The following is a 21690-nucleotide window of genomic DNA, read 5'->3' on the forward strand; positions in this document are numbered from 1 at the left end:
CTGTGTGATATGGGGTAGATATAATATCAGCGCTGTGTGATACAGGACCGGTGCTGTATATTGTCAGTGCTGTTTGATATGGGTTAGATATAATATCAGCATTGTATGATACAGGTCTGGTGCTGTATATTGTCAGTGCTGTGTGATATGGGGTAGATATAATATCAGCATTGTATGATACAGGTCTGGTGCTGTATATTGTCAGTGCTGTGTGATATGGGGTAGATATAATATCAGTGTGATATGATACAGGACTGGTGCTGTATATTGTCAGTGCTGTGTGATATGGGTTAGATATAATATCAGCATTGTATGATACAGGACTGGTGCTGTATATTGTCAGTGCTGTGTGATATGGGGTAGATATAATATCAGCATTGTATAATACAGGACTGGTGCTGTATATTGTCAGTGCTGTGTGATATGGGGTAGATATAATATCAGCATTGTATGATACAGGACTGGTGCTGTATATTGTCAGTGCTGTGTGATATGGGGTAGATATAATATCAGCATTGTATAATACAGGACTGGTGCTGTATATTGTCAGTGCTGTGTGATATGGGGTAGATATAATATCAGCATTGTATGATACAGGACTGGTGCTGTATATTGTCAGTGCTGTGTGATATGGGGTAGATATAATATCAGCATTGTATAATACAGGACTGGTGCTGTATATTGTCAGTGCTGTGTGATATGGGGTAGATATAATATCAGCATTGTATGATACAGGTCTGGTGCTGTATATTGTCAGTGCTGTGTGATATGGGGTAGATATAATATCAGTGTGATATGATACAGGACTGGTGCTGTATATTGTCAGTGCTGTGTGATATGGGGTAGATATAATATCAGCATTGTATGATACAGGACTGGTGCTGTATATTGTCAGTGCTGTGTGATATGGGGTAGATATAATATCAGCATTGTATAATACAGGACTGGTGCTGTATATTGTCAGTGCTGTGTGATATGGGGTAGATATAATATCAGCATTGTATGATAATAATAATAATAATAATAATTTTTATTTATATAGCGCCAACATATTCCGCAGCGCTTTACAAATTATAGAGGGGACTTGTACATACAATAGACATTACAGCATAACAGAAATACAGTTCAAAACAGATATCAAGAGGAGTGAGGGCCCTGCTCGTAAGCTTACAAACTATGAGGAAAAGGGGAGACACGAGAGGTGGATGGTAACAATTGCTATAGTTATTCGGACCAGCCATAGTGTAAGGCTCAGGTGTTCATGTAAAGCTGCATGAACCAGTTAATTAATTTTTTTTTTTTTTTTTTTAATATAGGCCACACAGGGATCGTTAGGTTAATGCATTGAGGCGGTAGGCCAGTCTGAACAAATGAGTTTTTAGGGCACGCTTAAAACTGTGGGGATTGGGGATTAATCGTATTATCCTAGGTAGTGCATTCCAAAGAATCGGCGCAGCACGTGTAAAGTCTTGGAGACGGGAGTGGGAGGTTCTGATTATTGAGGATGCTAACCTGAGGTCATCAGCGGAGCGGAGGGCACGGGTAGGGTGGTAGACTGAGACCAGAGAGGAGATGTAGGGTGGTGCTGAGCCATGGAGTGCTTTGTGGATGAGGGTAGTAGTTTTGTACTGGATGATACAGGTCTGGTGCTGTATATTGTCAGTGCTGTGTGATATGGGGTAGATATAATATCAGTGTGATATGATACAGGACTGGTGCTGTATATTGTCAGTGCTGTGTGATATGGGGTAGATATATTATCAGTGCTGTATGATACAGGACTGGTGCTGTATATTGTCAGTGCTGTGTGATATGGGGTAGATATAATATCAGTGTGATATGATACAGGACTGGTGCTGTATATTGTCAGTGCTGTGTGATATGGGGTAGATATAATATCAGCATTGTATGATACAGGACCGGTGCTGTATATTGTCAGTGCTGTGTGATATGGGGTAGATATAATATCAGTGTGATATGATACAGGACGGGTGCTGTATATTGTCAGTGCTGTGTGATATGGGGTAGATATAATATCAGCATTGTATGATACAGGACCGGTGCTGTATATTGTCAGTGCTGTGTGATATGGGGTAGATATAATATCAGTGTGATATGATACAGGACTGGTGCTGTATATTGTCAGTGCTGTGTGATATGGGGTAGATATAATATCAGCATTGTATGATACAGGACTGGTGCTGTATATTGTCAGTGCTGTGTGATATGGGTTAGATATAATATCAGTGTGATATGATACAGGACCGGTGCTGTATATTGTCAGTGCTGTGTGATATGGGGTAGATATAATATCAGCGCTATATGATACAGGACCGGTGCTGTATATTGTCAGTGCTGTGTGATATGGGGTAGATATAATATCAGCATTGTATGATACAGGACTGGTGCTGTATATTGTCAGTGCTGTGTGATATGGGGTAGATATAATATCAGCATTGTATGATACAGGACTGGTGCTGTATATTGTCAGTGCTGTGTGATATGGGGTAGATATAATATCAGCATTGTATGATACAGGACCGGTGCTTTATATTGTCAGTGCTGTGTGATATGAGCCAGATATAATATGAGTGCGGGGAAGTTGCTCGTCTTAGGGTAACTTCCCCTGAGACGGTCTCGATTCATTCCCAATTTCTTCCTTTAAGGAATGTTGTTTTTTTTTTTAATATTCACATTTACAGGTTAGCCTCCTCTCGTCTTGGAACCTGGATACGTTTTCCCTCTCTCAAAACTGAGTAGAATAAGATGTTTGTTATTTCCTGATGATTTTCTGCCGTAAAGTTGATACATTTTAAAGATGAAGAATTGTTTGAAAACAGCTGGCGTATAGCCGGTGGCGCTATTGTATTGGATTCTGTGGGAAATATTACATCTGTTTATCTCTATATTGGACTTTTATAGAAATATGTTTCTGATAAATGTGCAAAAATTAAGGTTCAATTTGCTAAAAAAAAAAAAAAGCTTAGGAGCTTTCTATCCAATGTATGTGTTTTAGGGAACTTTTGTGTCAATATTTTACATCAGTGTTTGTAGCCAAAATAATGACTGGGAGATAAATCCAGAATTGGTGCAGATGTTTCTGTTATACTTTTCGTCTGATTGTTCCACTCTTGGTTTTGGCTACAAATACTGATGTAAAATACTGACCAAATACTGAACGTGTGAACGTGGCCTATCAGTGGATATGGTTTATGGGGAGGGAATAGCCTCAAAGGCTAAAAACTTTTGCCAAAATTTTAGCCCAAAATATTTGAGTAAACTGTGCCAACCAATAGGAGGTGTAAAGTCAGACAAAAGTCTCCTATTTATCATCCATGAGTCACTTCGATGATTTTTTTTTTTTGTATTTTAGTCTTTTAAGTTTAATTTTATGATCTCTGCAAATAAACAAATCTGGGAGGAAATTGTGACTGCTGGATCCGACCTGCAACTGAGCTGCACTGCAGTAATCAATGTCAGCGCTGTCTGCTGCAAATCTGCTGACCTTCCCGAATCCAGATACAAGTCCTCTCCCACCAAACCCTGGGAGCCACAAAATATTCCCACTTTCTGTATATAACCTCACGGTATTATTTATAGTCTGTAGTATACCGCTATAGTTTTACAGTCATCCGACATGGTAACATATAGTTCATTATAGGATACTATTGTGGAACAGTTTTATTACACAATGAAAAAGAAATATTTGAATAAAAACAATTTAAAGAGCAATTCTAGTGACATAAAATATTCTACAAACTTGAAAAAATGTGTTTCCTATTCCATAGTGACAGTATTATAGTAGTTATATTCTTGTACATAGGAGCAGTATTATAGTAGTTATATTCTTGTACATAGGGGGCAGTATTATAGTAGTTATATTCTTGTACATAGGGGCAGTATTATAGTAGTTATATTCTTGTACATAGAGGCAGCATTATAGTAGTTATATTCCTGTACATAGGGTGCAGTATTATAGTAGTTATATTTTTGTACATAGGGGCAGTACTTTAGTAGTTATATTCTTGTACATAGGAGCAGTATTATAGTAGTTATATTCTTGTACATAGGGGCAGTATTATAGTAGTTATATTCTTGTACATAGGAGCAGTATTATAGTAGCTATATTCTTGTACATAGGGGCAGTATTATAATAGTTATATTCTTGTACATAGGGGCAGTATTATAGTAGTTATATTCTTGTACATAGGGGGGAGTATTATAGTAGTTATATTCCTGTACATAGGGGCAGTATTATAGTAGCTATATTCTTGTACATAGGGGCAGTATTATAGGAGTTATTCTTCCTGTACATAGGGGTCAGTATTATAGTAGTTATATTCTTGTACATAGGGGCAGTATTATAGTAGTTATATTCTTGTACATAGGGGGGAGTATTATAGTAGTTATATTCCTGTACATAGGGGCAGTATTATAGTAATTATATTCTTGTACATAGGAGCAGTATTATAGTAGTTATATTCTTGTACATAGGAGCAGTATTATAGGAGTTATTCTTCTTGTACATAGGGGCAGTATTATAGTAGTTATATTCTTGTACATAAGAGCAGTATTATAGTAGTTATATTCCTGTACATAGGGTGCAGTATTATAGTAGTTATATTCTTGTACATAGGAGCAGTATTATAGTAGTTATATTCTTGTACATAGGGGCAGTATTATAGTAGTTATATTCTTGTACATAGGAGCAGTATTATAGTAGTTATATTCTTGTACATAGGGGCAGTATTATAGTAGTTATATTCTTGTACATAGGGGCAGTATTATAGTAGTTATATTCTTGTACATAGGAGCAGTATTATAGTAGCTATATTCTTGTACATAGGGGCAGTATTATAATAGTTATATTCTTGTACATAGGGGCAGTATTATCGTAGTTATATTCTTGTACATAGGGGCAGTATTATAGTAGTTACGTTCTTGTACATAGTAATAGATTTTAGTAGTTATATTTTTGTACATAGAAGCAGTATTATAATATTTATATGCCTGTACGCAGGGGCAGCATTAAAGTAGTTATATACCTGTACATATGGGGCAGTTTTATTTTAGTTATATTCTTGTACATAGGGACAGAATTATAATAGTTATATTGTTGTACATAGGGGCAGTATTATAGTAGTTATATGCTTGTACATAGGGGGCAGTATTATAGTAGTTATATTCTTGTACATAGGGGCAGTATTATAGTAGTTATATTCTTGTACATAGGGGCAGTATTATAGTAGTTATATTCTTGTACATAGGGAGGAGTATTATAGTAGTTATATTTTTGTACATAGGGGCAGTATTATAGTAGTTATATGCTTGTACATAGAGGGCAGTATTATAGTAGTTATATTCTTGTACATAGGGAGGAGTATTATAGTAGTTATATTCTTGTACATAGGGGCAGTATTATAGTAGTTATATTCTTGTACATAGGAGCAGTATTATAGTAGTTATATTCTTGTACATAGGGGCAGTATTATAGTAGTTATATTCTTATACATAGGGGGAGTATTATAGTAGTTATATTCTTGTGCATAGGGGCAGTATTATAGTAGTTATATTCTTGTACATAGGGGCAGTATTATAGTAGTTATATTCTTGTACATAGGGGCAGTATTATAGTAGTTATATTCTTATACATAGGGGGAGTATTATAGTAGTTATATTCTTGTACATAGGAGCAGTATTATAGTAGTTATATTCTTGTACATAGGAGCAGTATTATAGTAGTTATATTCTTGTACATAGGGGCAGTATTATAGTAGTTATATTCTTGTACATAGGGGCAGTATTATAGTAGTTATATTCTTGTACATAAGGGCAGTATTATAGTAGTTATATTCTTGTACATAGGGGCAGTATTATAGTAGTTATATTCTTGTACATAGGAGCAGTATTATAGTAGTTATATTCTTGTACATAGGGGCAGTATTATAGTAGTTATATTCTTGTACATAGGAGCAGTATTATAGTAGTTTTATTCTTGTACATAGGAGCAGTATTATAGTAGTTATATTCTTGTACATAGGGGGCAGTATTATAGTAGTTATATTCTTGTACATAGGAGCAGTATTATAGTAGTTATATTCTTGTACATAGGGGCAGTATTATAGTAGTTATGTTCTTGTACATAGGAGCAGTATTATAGTAGTTATATTCTTGTACATAGGGGCAGTATTATAGTAGTTATATTCTTGTACATGGGAGAGCAGTATTATAATAGGTTTATTCCTATACAAAAAGGGCAGTATTATATTACAGACTATCATCTACTATGAAGACACTGATGGAGATTGCTTAGTCAATGGATGAAGAAACTTACAGAATGACAACCATTTTTAAGGGTGAGAAATAAGTTGAAGGTAGTTGTCATTTCCTTCTTCTATAGTTTGAGGTGACAGTGAGCAGATCACAAAGGAGGAGCAAAAAAAGAATATTACATTTTTTCAACTGGAATTGCCCTTTAAATTGTAGAAGTGATGATGTTTCCCTCGGGTAGTTGGCGTCTCAGAGAAATAACACAGAATACAGCAGGGAATGTTGTGTTGATCGTGTTGCTGTATTGTAGCGGTCGTCTTCTCCTGTGTAGCGAAATGCCCAGTCTGTATACAATGTAACTGCAGATATAGCCGTGTGTATATTATCAGGGTATTATGTAGACCGTCAGAAGAAAAAAAATATTACAACTATATTACAGTGGGGCAAAAAAGTATTTAGTCAGTCAGCAATAGTGCAAGTTCCACCACTTAAAAAGATGAGAGGCGTCTGTAATTTACATCATAGGTAGACCTCAACTATGGGAGACAAACTGAGAAAAAAAATCCAGAAAATCACATTGTCTGTTTTTTTTAACATTTTATTTGCATATTATGGTGGAAAATAAGTATTTGGTCAGAAACAAACAATCAAGATTTCTGGCTCTCACAGACCTGTAACTTCTTCTTTAAGAGTCTCCTGTTTCCTCCACTCATTACCTGTAGTAATGGCACCTGTTTAAACTTGTTATCAGTATAAAAAGACACCTGTGCACACCCTCAAACAGTCTGACTCCAAACTCCACTATGGTGAAGACCAAAGAGCTGTCAAAGGACACCAGAAACAAAATTGTAGCCCTGCACCAGGCTGGGAAGACTGAATCTGCAATAGCCAACCAGCTTGGAGTGAAAAATTCAACAGTGGGAGCAATAATTAGAAAATGGAAGACATACAAGACCACTGATAATCTCCCTCTATCTGGGGCTCCACGCAAAATCCCACCCCGTGGGGTCAGAATGATCACAAGAACGGTGAGCAAAAATCCCAGAACCACGCGGGGGGACCTAGTGAATGAACTGCAGAGAGCTGGGACCAATGTAACAAGGCCTACCATAAGTAACACACTACGCCACCATGGACTCAGATCCTGCAGTGCCAGACGTGTCCCACTGCTTAAGCTAGTACATGTCCGGGCCCGTCTGAAGTTTGCTAGAGAGCATTTGGATGATCCAGAGGAGTTTTGGGAGAATGTCCTATGGTCTGATGAAACCAAACTGGAACTGTTTGGTAGAAACTCAACTTGTTGTGTTTGGAGGAAAAAGAATACTGAGTTGCATCCATCAAACACCATACCTACTGTAAAGCATGGTGGTGGAAACATCATGCTTTGGGGCTGTTTCTCTGCAAAGGGGCCAGGACGACTGATCCGGGTACATGAAAGAATGAATGGGGCCATGTATCGTGAGATTTTGAGTGCAAACCTCCTTCCATCAGCAAGGGCATTGAAGATGAAACGTGGCTGGGTCTTTCAACATGACAATGATCCAAAGCACACCGCCAGGGCAACGAAGGAGTGGCTTCGTAAGAAGCATTTCAAGGTCCTGGAGTGGCCTAGCCAGTCTCCAGATCCCATCCCTATAGAAAACCTTTGGAGGGAGTTGAAAGTCTGTGTTGCCAAGCGAAAAGCCAAAAACATCACTGCTCTAGAGGAGATCTGCATGGAGGAATGGGCCAACATACCAACAACAGTGTGTGGCAACCTTGTGAAGACTTACAGAAAACGTTTCACCTCTGTCATTGCCAACAAAGGATATATTACAAAGTATTGAGATGAAATTTTGTTTCTGACCAAATACTTATTTTCCACCATAATATGCAAATAAAATGTTAAAAAAACAGACAATGTGATTTTCTGGATTTTTTTTTTCTCAGTTTGTCTACCATAGTTGAGGTCTACCTATGATGTAAATTACAGACGCCTCTCATCTTTTTAAGTGGTGGAACTTGCACTATTGCTGACTGACTAAATACTTTTTTGCCCCACTGTATGTTGCATATTTATAGGGATTTTCTGATTTGTAAAACAAAAATTCACGTATTCTGTTAGGGAATTTGGGTTTCAAAAAAGGGGGAAGCAAAAAAAATGTTCCTCTCTTTGGAGGACTGGCCATTTCCATGCATTACAAGGACCGGTCAATATAATTCAAACTGTGTAATGCTTTATTTGTCCTGTGGGGGCGCTGTAGGTGACTTAAACACTTTTTCCCAGGTTTCTTGAAAAATTGCAGCTTAACTCTTGGGGGTCTCATTAATAAGAGCCCCTGCAAATTGCTTTTTGTATAGAGATATGTGTGAGAACATCGGTCGGATCGGCGGCCATTCTTCCTGTTTGTGGCTCGCTTTATACCCCTAAAGACCACCCGCGGATGTCGCAGGACCGAGTTCACTGACAAATTCGGCTCTGCTACATCAGTAATAGTAATATCAGAACGTTGCCATGATCGGGGCGACGTTTCCTGTACACTTTTAGTTGTGCGCTCATGTATACCGTACAGTGTAGACGTGGTCGGTGCGGTATATGGCGGTGCTCTGTAGGGCTGACAGTTCTCTGATGTCTCTGCAGTAATGGGGGCCGGTTCATATATTGAGCGTTCCATCTATGCAGAAATGAATCGCTGTTCTTTCCCGCTGTCCCTCCGATGCATTCGGCTCTAGTGAAAGGAAACGCGTCATCGTCAGAGACGTCGTCCTGTCGAGGTCTTCTGTGCGGTGAATCAACACTTTTGTCTGGTGTCATTCTTTATAGCCATTTATGATTGGTTTCTTTAAGGATCCCCATTTCCAAAATTATTTAAAAAAATACAATTTTTTTGCACAGATGCGGTAAAATAATTCCCTGGTGGTCTAGGGCAATAAAGAGATTTATTTAACACGTTTACATACCGTACATTTTACATTAAATGGTCCAGTACATTATATTAATTAATTTTATATTCAATAGTGGTGTAGGGCATTAAACGGTTAATTTTATATTCCCTGGTGATCTAGGGCAATTAAGAGAATTATTTTACATTCCTTCTTGGTCTAGCACATTACGTGGCTAATCTTACATTTCCTGGTAGTTGATGACATTAAAAGGTAGATTTTCTATTCTCTAGCGGTTTAAGATATTGAGATGTTAATTTTATATTCCCTGGTGATTTAGGGCAATAAAGTAGTTACTATTATAGATCCTGGTGGTCTAGTGCAATACATAAGTTATATTAATATTTCTCTGTGGTTTATCTAAGGCAATAAATAAGTTACATTTATATTCCCTGGTGGTCTAGGGCAATAAATAAGTTACATTTATGTTCCCTGGTGGTCTAGGGCAATACATAAGTTACATTCATATTCCCTGGTGGTCTAGGGCAATGTATAAGGTAAATTTATTTTCCCTGATGGTCTAGGGCAATACATAAGTTACATTCATATTCCCTGGTGGTCTAGGGCACTATGTAAGTTACATTTATGTTCCCTGGTGGTCTAAGGCAATAAATAAGTTACATTTATATTCCCTGGTGGTCTAGGGCAATACATATGTTACATTTATATTTCCTGGTGGTCTAGGGCAATGTATAAGGTAAATTTATTTTCCCTGGTGATCTAGGGCAATACATAAGTTACATTTATATTCCCTGGTGGTCTACGGCAATACATAAGTTACATTTATATTCCCTGGTGGTCTAGGGCAATACATATGTTACATTTATATTTCCTGGTGGTCTAGGGCAATACATAAGTTACATTTATATTCCCTGGTGGTCTACGGCAATACATAAGTTACATTTATATTCCCTGGTGGTCTAGGGCAATACATAAGTTACATTTATGTTCCCTGGTGGTCTACGGCAATACATAAGTTAAATGTATATTCATTGGTGATCTTGGTCAATACAGTTAAATTTATATTCCCTGGTGGTCTAGTGGCGTTAAAATGTTAATTTTATATTCCCTGGTGGAACGTGGTTAACTTTACGTTCATCAGTTCTCTGGGACAGTAAAAAAAAAAAGGTAATTTCTTTTTTTCCTTGAAGCCTACGGAGGTGAAGAGATCAATGGATGATTTAGGTGGCTCCTGGGGTCCCATCTTCAGAGGACACCGTGGATGTGGGGGTCTGAACAGCTGGAGGTTCTGGTACAGGGGGACACTTTGATTATTGTCCTTTCTAACAAGTGAGGCTTTGTCCAGGGTGGAGAAGTGAAGATCCCTTTAACAACATTCTTTGTTTTGCTTTTAGAAAAAGATCAATTCAGCACAAAAAAAAAGTTATTTAAAGGGATATTATCCCCCAAAACTTAACCCTTTGGGCTGGACAGATGGTGACTTTTCTGTACAGGGAAAACCATCTTTTTGGCTGTAGAACACGTCAAGAACCAGTGACCCCCTGACCCGTAGAGAGGAAGGGATCCCATTGAGAGCGATTGGAGTTTTTCCTTCGGTCACTGGTTTCCTTCTAGTTCTAGAGTCAGAAGATGAAAAAATCCTGAAATACAGAAAAAAAAATAAGACGCCTTGATGCTCTGCTGAGGTCTGAAGCTATTGAGGGCATTTCCAGGTTGTGCAATGCTCTGCATGTGATGACACCGATCACTGAGTGCGACGCTCTGCAGGTCGCTTCCTTTATCCGGTTAGACCTAGTGGTGAAACCGTCCGCAGGTGTTTTCTACAATGGTCGCTGTCGCTTTTCCATTTTCATCCTTTCAGTGATTGTCTTTCATTCTGTCAAGTCCTTACTGAGTGCGATGCTCTGCGGACACCTGGCTGCGATGCTCTGCAGACCATTTTCCTCTGCGGACGCCATCCTGGCTGCGATGCTCTGCAGACCATTTCCCTCTGCAGACGCCGTCCTGGCTGTGATGCTCTGCAGACCATTTCCCTCTGCGAACGCCGTCCAGGCTGCCATGCTCTGCAGACCATTTCCCTGTGCTGACGCCGTCCTGGCTGAGATGCTCTGCAGACAATTTCCCTCTGCAAATGCCGTCCTGGCTGCGATGCTCTGCAGACCATTTCCCTCTGCGGATGCCGTCCTGGCTGCGATGCTCTACAGACCATCACCCTCTGTGGACGCCGTCCTGGCTGAGATGCTCTGCAGACCATTTCCTGTGCGGACACCGTTCTGGCTGCGATGCTCTGCAGACCATTTCCCTCTGCGGATGCCGTCCTGGCTGAGATGCTCTGCAGACCATTTCCTGTGCGGACACCGTCCTGGCTGCGATGCTCCGCAGACCATTACCCTCTGCGGACGCCGTCCTGGCCGCGATGCTCCGCAGACCACTTTCCTCTGCGGACGCCATCCTGGCCGCGATGCTCCGCAGACCACTTTCCTCTGCGGACGCCGTCCTGGTTGCGACACTCTGCAGACTATTTCCCTCTGCAGACACCGTCCTGGCTGCGATGCTCTGCAGACCATTTTCCTGTGCGGACGCCGTCCTGGCTGCGATGCTCTGCAGACCATTTCCCTCTGTGGACGCCGTCCTGGCTGCGATGCTCTGCAGGGTTCTGTGGCGAAGACAGTCGACTTGTTCCCATTTCATACGGTCGTGGGTTTCTATTGTCTTTTTATTTACCTTTGAATGTTATTGTTTTTTATCACCTTGTGCTTCTTTGGGCTCCCGGTTTCCATATCTATACGACATGTATGTATATACATATATAAATATGTATATATATATATATATATACACCCACGCACGCAGGAGAACCTATATACTGGGTGAGTCTTGGTCAGACAGCATGCGGGAGGGTGCACGGAATAAAGCCTAGAGAAATGACCTACATTGTGTCCGTGCCGTTATTCTTGTCCTTCTGGATACATTCTATTCTTCTATTCTTCTATTCTTCTATTGTTCTTTTTCTTGTTTTCACACAATTTATTATAATGAGACAAAAGCGGAATCTCAGAAACTGTAAATCATAAATGATACATTCATAGAAGCAGAAAACAAATATTGTGCTGCTAGTTGGAGACAGTCAACAAGTTGCTGTTGATGGATACTTTATCTTCATATAGTAGCGAGACAATCGACCGGTTGGTGAGCTGCAGTTGTGAATCTCTAGGGTTCAGTAACAGGCGATTTAATAATGTTAATATTTAATAATCAGTCTTGCTGCATCGATTATTAGTATCAAATGCAAATTCATAAATGTAAACACGAATCCCTTAACAGCAGCATGTTATAATAGGGAAAAGTAGTATGTTGATTGTTTCAAGGGCTCATAATCAGATAAGCATAATAATAATACTAATTAGCATACATATTACCTAATTAATAATATTAATAATATCACCCATATTTCCTAAACACCAATAACAATAATATCCATATTTGTTAAATAATAATAATAATAATTAATTTTTAAACTCCTATTGAGTCTAACTGCAGGAATTTTAGGTTGAGCATTAATTTAGAATGAAAGTATTAAATCTAGATACATGATAGGAAGAATTGTGTCCATCAATAGCAGCATGCTGACTGTTTCCAGGCAGTATGAAGCATAGAAAAATAAAGAGGAAACAACAGGAAAAAAAAGTATTGAGATGATGTAATCTATCCACTGAAATTTACATTTGTCCACTATAAAGCCAATATTACGGTGGAGTGTCGCCGTCTTCCTTCCTTATCACTCCATTTTCGGAGTTTTTCCTGGTTCCTGATGGACTCCTGGTTACCAGCGTATACTGGATGTGGTTTATGGAAGCAACTGGAGCAGATATGAAGCCCATGTAATTGTGAGGCCGCCACCAAGCCGGATTTTAAGGCCCTGGGCATAATGCAAAGTAGGAACAGGTTTTTCTCATAATTTCAAAATCCTGGTTTTCTAAGGTAAGTGAGAGAGTTAATTGCAAATTCCCTGATGATAAAAGGCAGTGAACAGGTTAATTTTACATTCCCTAATGTATAGCAATGGAGGGAGTTGTTTTACATGGAGCTAAATGGTTATATTACAGTCCCTGGTGGTCTAGGGGAGTGAAGTGGTTAGTGTTCTTAGGGGAGCTTGCTTTTAAGGCTCTGGCCATTGACCCTTCTTTGCACCCGGCTAATCTCAGACTGTGCGTTCACCTCCAGCGCCAGCAGGGGGCAGCTGGTTGTCACCCAGAATAGGGCTAGGTGCACACAGAGTTTGCGGAAACATGTCCAAATCTCAAAACTCCCCAAAACCGTTCAGTTTCTGCTCTGAAAGGTCAGCAAAAAGGCTCAGTGTGAACATAACCCAAATGTAGGCCGGAGCTCACACGTGGCACCCAGCCGGCGGCGTCACGTCCTCCCACATCTCCATGTTTCCCTATCACTCGCACATTAATATTATTATTTTGCCGATCATGGCGCAGCACCTGCCCAGCACGACCATGAATAATGGAGGAGGACGAGGGCGCAGCGCTCTAATATTAGCACCGAGAGGAGGCGACGCGGATTACAGAGGATTACAGAGGAAACCGGACCGAGCCCAGGTCATTAAATATAATGAGGATAATTCACGGAAAAATCCGAGGAGGATGAAGGCATGACACAATCCGAGGAGGATGAAGGCGTGACACAATCCGAGGAGGATGAAGGCGTGACACAATCCGAGGAGGATGAAGGCGTGACACAATCCGAGGAGGATGAAGGCGTGACGCAATCCGAGGAGGATGAAGACGTGACGCAATCCGAGGAGGATGAAGACGTGACGCAATCCGAGGAAGATGAAGGCGTGACACAATCCGAGGAGGATGAAGGCGTGACACAATCCGAGGAGGATGAAGGTGTGACACAATCCGAGGAGGATGAAGGCGTGACACAATCCGAGGAGGATGAAGGCGTGACACAATCCGAGGAGGATGAAGGCGTGACACAATCCGAGGAGGATGAAGGCGTGACACAATCCGAGGAAATGACCTGTAATTAGCATTAATATAGAAGGACACCCTCAGACAGCCCCCCATATCTCAGCTTCTTGGCCCTGCTCAAGTTTAAAAAATAGTTTTAGGGTTCAATGTAGTGAGATAAGGAAATCTTATAGTGTGGGGGTGATCTCTTAAAGTGAGATCTCAGCGATTGCCTGTCCTTGACCTGATAAATATGAGCCAAGTGCATGCATAGAGGAATTACATCAGACACAGAAGTCAGATATATGCTCCTCTCTCAGCAAAAGCTGGAACACAACTGATTCTATTAGTACAGAACAAAAGATCATGTAACAGACAGAAAAAGGCAACGATCATGTCAGTCTGTGATAGGTCCATGTTAGGTCCATTCCATATATGGTCTTCAGTGTATCTACTTCACATTCCTTATATGGTCATCAGTGTATCTACTTCACATTCCATATATGGTCTTCAGTGTATCTACTTCACATTCCATATATGGTCATCAGTGTATCTACTTCACATTCCATATATGGTCATCAGTGTATCTACTTCACATTCCATATATGGTCTTCAGTGTATCTACTGCACATTCCATATATGGTCATCAGTGTATCTACTTCACATTCCATATATGGTCTTCAGTGTATCGACTGCACATTCCATATATGGTCATCAGTGTATCTACTTCACATTCCATATTTGGTCATCAGTGTATCTACTTCACATTCCATATATGGTCATCAGTGTATCTACTTCACATTCCATATTTGGTCATCAGTGTATCTACTTCACATTCCATATATGGTCTTCAGTGTATCTACTGCACATTCCATATATGGTCATCAGTGTATCTACTTCACATTCCATATATGGTCTTCAGTATATCTACTGCACATTCCATATATGGTCATCAGTGTATCTACTGCACATTCCATATATGGTCATCAGTGTATCTACTTCACATTCCATATATGGTCATCAGTGTATCTACTTCATATTCCATATATGGTCATCAGTGTATCTACTGCACATTCCGTGAATTCCGTCCAGGGCGTTGCTCCAGGATGTAGACGCCATCTTGCCACCCCACATCTGAACTAGCTTCTGTAAGGTTAATAAATGATTTCATTAGCCATTCTCTCCTTCACAATAGGGGCAAGTTCCCCATCAGATCCAGGTAGTTGGGAAGCTGAGATATGAGGAGCTTTTTAGTGGGGTCTTCACATTGTGCCTCTCTATGTCCTGGAGTATTCTACCAATGAAAGGAGCTGTGAGGATGCTGAAAACATATCACGCGAGAACAGTCGGTTGAGTTATGAGGGGCTATTTCTGCTCTTTTCTTTTATCACATTTGGACCCCCTTAAAGGGGAAGTCACCGTTCCATACATACCACATAATAAAGACAACCAGATCAATATTATACAATAATTTACTCTCCCACCGATAAATAATACAATGGCGGATACAGGATTGTACGTGAACATCACCAGACCGGGAGACGGTAAATGATACAAGGTGGCATTAATGCAATTGCATCACCTTTATTAAGAATGTATACCGGGCTGCGTTATAGAGAATAGCGCCCCTAGTGTCCATTGTAAGCAGACCGTGGTCATGTCACCATTAACATTACAGCTATCAATGACACCCCTACTGCCCAAAACTCGGGGGCTGTGGTGTCCCGTAAGGCGGAATGGCCTCATTAACATTTTTCAGCACCATTCCTGATATATCAGGGTATATGAATAAGCAAAAAAAAATCCATTTACAGTGATAGACACTAGAGGGCATCCTTGTTGTTCAGCTGCTATCTGCTAAACCCCTTTAATTAAAAATTATAAAATTTGGAGGTCAGTTTTTCTTATGCAGAACTCCTATAATATTCCCCTGCCTAGATATAGCGCTAAATGCTGAAATTCTAGCAGACACCACTAGAGGGAGCAAGATCAAACATTCTATGCATTGAGCGCTAATAATACACAGTGAGCTCCCCCTTGTGGTGTCTGCAGGAAGTGAACATTTCATAATGTAGCAGAATACTGACGTAGGATTCTATAATGATACAGTAACAATTTATACTAAATTAAAAGGGGTTTGGCGTTCTTTTAAGGACAAGTAAAAAGTCACAGTTTGATGCAACGGATAATAAAGTTGTTTTCAATTTCATCTCTATTTCCTTTCATTGTCCTATTGACTTCAATGAAAAAAGTCACAGATGGAAAAAAAACTTCAATTGATTTCAATGGAAAAAGTCACAGATGGAAAAACTTGAAATGAAACTTTGAATAAACTTTTGCTTTTTTATCAATATTTCTACCTATTGTCCAATTGATTTCAGTTTAAAAAAAAAAGTCACAGCTGGAAAAACATAAGTGAAGAATGAATGGATGAAAGAGCGCGAGACTTCAAAGTTTACTTCGGATGCAAATTTGCTCCTAACAGAATCCTCCATAATTATTTCCCTCTAGGCATTAATTTACTAAAAAGTTTTGATGGATATAAAAGTTAATAAAAGTTTTTGATGCAATATGTAGCGTGCCGGGTAAACGTACCCCTCATTACCGCCGGTCCAACCTGTCAATCTACTGGAGGGCATCGTCCCCCGGCAATCAAGAATCCGGGAGGAAAGAAAATAGGTTCAAGTATGAAGATGAAACGTGAGAAAACCTCTTTAACGGTTCATAATTATCGCCTACGTTTGTGACCTCCCGTGACCTCAATAGGCACCCTAAAAGGTCGCCAAGGACAAGACCCCACAAATATTCCCAGCAGGATATTGGCCATTATTACCTATAGGCAAACAATGATTTTACTGCCCTCTAGTGGCAGTGATTGTGAGCTGCAAGCTCTGTGCACACTGCGTTTTACAATCCGATGCCTTTCTACCATTAAACGCATTGGATAAAACCAGAACATTTATTTCTATCCATTCGGTTATGTTTTTCCAACTGTTCATCCTTTAAGAAATGCCCATGATTTAACAAATTCCCTGACACTTGGGAAGGCTCACTGGACAAAGCCTAATAAGAATAATCTTCCGTCTTGGTCATTATAAGTAACATGTATTTTTTTTAAATAAATCTACTGATTCACTATCTCACAAAATCAACAAGTGCAAGATTCTAAAAAAGCATTTTGCAACTTAGTAGAAAAATAAGACCATATAATACATCAGTGTGTAGTGACATTGCTCTGCAGGATGGCTGCGTACCTCGCAATCTCTTCAATGCCTTCATGTAATGTGAATGACGGCTGCAGCATTATAATACTATAAAAATGGCTGCCCTTGTGGTAAGACTTGGGGTGTCCTTAATTATCTCAACCGGACCGGTAACATCCAGGACATGAGCTTATCCAAACAACCAGAAGACTGAGGGTACAAGGATGAAAAAATGGAGAACAATGGCTTTAGAATCCATAAAGTCCTTCTTCTTAGTGTCCATTACACATAATCTTATCATTTGCTGTTTTTGAAAAATAAAAATCTAAAAATTTCAAATATTTTGGAAATTTTTCCCCAAATTTACAATAGCAAAATATTACCGTAAGTTATTTTGCAAAACAAAATATAAATCCGCAGGTTTTTAGTACAAGCAGAGGGTCAGTTACTTCCCCAACCCATCCTACATGTCTCCTACACTCTAACCCCACACAAACAGTCTGGCCAATACAGTGGCTTTATGGCCAGGAAGTGGACCACTGCGAGCCACTGGTGAGTCGCTGTGAGCAACTGTGGAGCCGCTGTGAGCAACTGTTGAGCTGCTGCGATCCACTGGTGAGTTGCTGTAAGCAACTGTGGAGCCGCTGCGAGCCACTGGTGAGTCATTGCGAGCAACTGTCGAGCCGCTACGAGCCACTGGTGAGCCGCTGTGAGCAACTGTGGAGCCGCTGCGAGCGACTGGTAAGCCACTTCGAGCCACTGGTGAGTCGCTGCGAGCAACTGTTGAGCCACTGCGAGCCACTGGTGAGTCACTGCAAGCCACTGGTGAGCCACTGCGAACTACTGTTGAGCCACTGTGAGCCACTGGTGATTGGTTGTGAGCCACTAGTGAGTCGCTGCGAGCCACTGGTGAGTCACTTTGAGCCATGGATAAATGGCTGCGAGCCACAGGTGAGTCGCTGTGAGCCACTGGTGAGTCGCTTTGAGCCACGGATAAATGGCTGCGAGCCACTGGTGAGTCGCTGTGAGCCACTGGTGAGTCACTGTGAGCAACTGGTGATTCGCTGCAAGCCACTAGTGAGTTGCTGCGAGCCATGGATAAATTGCTGCGAGCCTCTGGTGAGTCGATGTGAGCCACTGGTGAGTCGCTGTGAGCCACTGGTGAGTCAATTCGAGCCATGGATGAATTGCTGTGAGCAACTGGTGAGTCGCTGCAAGCCAGTGGTGAGTCACTTTGAGCCACAGATGAATCGCTGTGAGCCACTGGTGAGTTGCTGGGAGCCATTGGTGAATCGCTGGGAGCCACTGGTGAGTCGCTTTGAGCCACTGATAAATTGCTGCGAGCCACTGGTGTGTCAATTCGAGCCACGGATGAATGGCTGCGAGCCACTGGTGAGTCGCAACGAGCCACTGATGAATCACTGCGAGCCACTGATGAATCGCTGCGAGACACTGGTGAGCCACCAATAGGCTACATTATCTGAATTGAAATGCCAGCATCATTTAGGCATTAGGTGGCACCGATAGTTCGATATTATGTGGGTTTTTATCAGTGTCCAACTAAGACCTGAAAAGGAGTTCAGAGGGCATAGATGACCCCGTGCCCAAGGGGACGCAAAGACTCCACATAGGAGGACTCACATTAAAGTAGCAAAGAGGTTTCCAAATTGTTTCCCGTAGCTTCAATCCATTCATCTGGACCCAAAAACTCGCTTTCTTATGGACCAGCTCCTGAACTTGCCAAAGCCACGGATCTGGTGTAATCCCCCCATGAAGGAGCTGGTGTCATGGCTGAAAGTAGTAATTATATGGGCAGTGACATTTTATCTTATAAGTTGTTATATTGCAGCAATGCCAACTGGCAGAACCTCAATGGATATAAAGGGTATGTTCACACACAGATTTGTGAAGCAGATTTTGGTGCTGATTTCAAGCTACAATCCACCTAAAAACGCTCAGAATGCGCTTTCAACAAGCTTCAAAAAACTGCCCCGACGTCGTGTTCTGTCCGCAAGTTTTCAGATAAACGTTTTTCATAGTTTGTATATGGACCACAATACCTGCACGGTCTCCAGCCTCGTACTCATAAGCATCTATGAGGCTGGAAGTTGGGGGCCCGAGACCCTCGAATAGTGCAGCATTGTGGGCCGAACTGTAAAAGAAAAAAAAAGCCGCATCTGAACTCGGCCTTTGAAAAGCATCAATTCTTTGGGTGTGTTCTAAAATCACAGCAGAAGGTGCGTTTTTGGTGCATTTTTCTGGAAAGGTTTTTGCGATAGAAAAGAGACAAAATCATACTTTATATCTACCCCCCATGTTTTAAATAAAAAAAATGCATCAAAAAGTGTAAAAAAAAACCACATTAAAAATGGGCCTAATTCATCACTTACCGGGTTTTGTAAGTAATTTTTCTATCTTATCTTATAGTATTCGATAACATTTTTTAGACCAAATTCTTCAATATGGCGCCGGCGGTTCATGAAATTTGCACAAAATAACCGTAACCTTTGCTAATCTAAAATGCGGCAAAATTTGCAACAAAAAATTCTGGCGTCCAATAAAGTCCCAAAATTTTGTGACTGTTTAAAAAAGTTGCAATTGATGAATGAGATAGAAAGATCTGGAAACCTCAAACATTGCCGGACGGAAAAAAAAAAAAAAGAAAAGTAGACAAAAGCAGACAAAGGAAACTTTACAAAAGAAGGAAATTCTAAGAAGAAAAAGGCGCGAATGAAAAACAGGCGAAAAAATCCAAAAACCCGGGAAAAAAAAGATGCAATTGCAAAACAATGAATCGCCCCGTGTGTTCTTAAAGAAAAGCGCCAAAAATGACATTTTCCTTTGAGAGCGTTTTCGGTGGATTTTTCAGCAACTAAAATCCATGTCAAAAACTCCATGTGAACGTACCCGTAGGATCGTGCAGCAAAATCCCTGCCGTGTGACTTTTATAAGAGAGGGGGCATTGTGTGCCCGGACCCAGGGTCATCTATTTCCCCTATGGTTACACCCCTCCGGTCATGCAACCAATCAAATATCCTTTTTTTTTAAATATTTTTGGATAATGAGATTTGTTGCATTATTGGAGGCAGTTTGGTTTTGTCTGAGCTCGTCATTATGTATCTCTCATTATTGGGGGGCGACCCTCTTGTAACCGTCTTGAAGTCCACACAGACCACTCAGGTGTCCAGTAGTTACTGGTTACTCTATTACTTGATGTTTATGACTTGGCTCCTCTCTTTAGCGCCCCCTATGTGTAGCTAATCTGTAGGTCACAAGGTTGCTACTTCTAGGTGGCACTAGAGAGACGTTGTTCTTCCTGGTGGAGAGTTTTTTTCTCCAGACTGCAATGACCTCAGATATATCTCCTCAATGAGATCCAGTACCCCCAGAAATGATGTTTAGGACGCAGCTTCTGGTTGGGGAATGCAGAGCGTTGACATGAAGAAGAAAAAGTTCTTGAAGAATATTATCAGAAATCTTCAAAATTCAAGCGTCCTTAATGTAAGTATGGAGAGCAAGTGTTGGGATCTCCGGGCACCAGACGTACAAGCGTCATCACCTCCATTCTAGGAGCCTTCAGAAAGTCCTCAGCGGTAGATCCAACTTCTTCAGACATCTGAAACAGATGCTGGATTCTATCTCCTGGCCCCCGAGGTGATAGGGGTCGAGGTTACAATGGCGCGTCCTCCTCGCTGTGCTCTGAAAGCCCTTGGAAGTCCCTCAGGATCTGCGAGACGTTCTCCGATCCTTGACCCGACAGGTCATCCAGCTCCGAATCTGGAGTCACTTCTGGAGAAAGTACAATTATGGGGTCGTCGGGAATCATGGAAGGGTCAGGAGATGGAGGAACCTTGGGAACCGGTCTGTGGGATTCCTTTCGAGACATGGAGCGACTGGCATCACGGAAACTGGCAAAGGGGGGACGGAGGCGAACGCCGGACTGAGCCGTTCCTTGAATGGCTTTTTGTAGCTAATGGAAAGATAAGAAGGTTCCAAAGTTACACTATATGGGAAGTAGTGATAAGTAGATGCAAAATTATCGAACCCCATAGTAAAATTGGTTCATTAGCAAAACTTTTCAAAACATTTTTACAATACACCAATGAAAAAAGATCAATATAAATAGCAGAACACTAGTAATATAGCAAGTGATTTTTCCAAAATGCTTCTGTTACTTACTCCAGCAGTCTCAGAATTAGTCACCTCTTAGTGACCATGGACTTAAGTACTTAGTAGAGCCCTTATTGCTGTTATGACCTGTTGTCCCTCTGGCTGTTATAACCTGGTGCCACTGTGGCTGTTATCACCTGCTGCCTCTCTGGCTTTTATGACCTTCTGCCCTTTTGCTGTTATGACCTGGTGCCACTCTG

The 21690-nt window shown here is 40.8% G+C and overlaps 1 protein-coding gene across 3 annotated transcripts in view; it reads right to left on the reverse strand.

Annotated features, from left to right (window-relative positions):
* Positions 1-16306: 16306 nt before the first annotated feature.
* The window catches only part of CLCN1 (chloride voltage-gated channel 1), an 80350-nt gene continuing 74966 nt past the window's right edge, over positions 16307-21690 (reverse strand). For all 3 annotated transcript variants that reach the window (XM_069754233.1, XM_069754232.1, XM_069754234.1), the window contains exon 23: positions 16307-21290. In XM_069754233.1, the coding sequence (XP_069610334.1) occupies positions 20991-21290 (300 nt within the window). In that variant the 3' untranslated portion in view covers positions 16307-20990. The remainder of the gene's footprint in view (positions 21291-21690) is intronic.

The sequence above is a fragment of the Ranitomeya imitator genome, chromosome 2, assembly GCF_032444005.1.
Source record: "Ranitomeya imitator isolate aRanImi1 chromosome 2, aRanImi1.pri, whole genome shotgun sequence".
Lineage (NCBI taxonomy): Eukaryota > Metazoa > Chordata > Amphibia > Anura > Dendrobatidae > Ranitomeya > Ranitomeya imitator.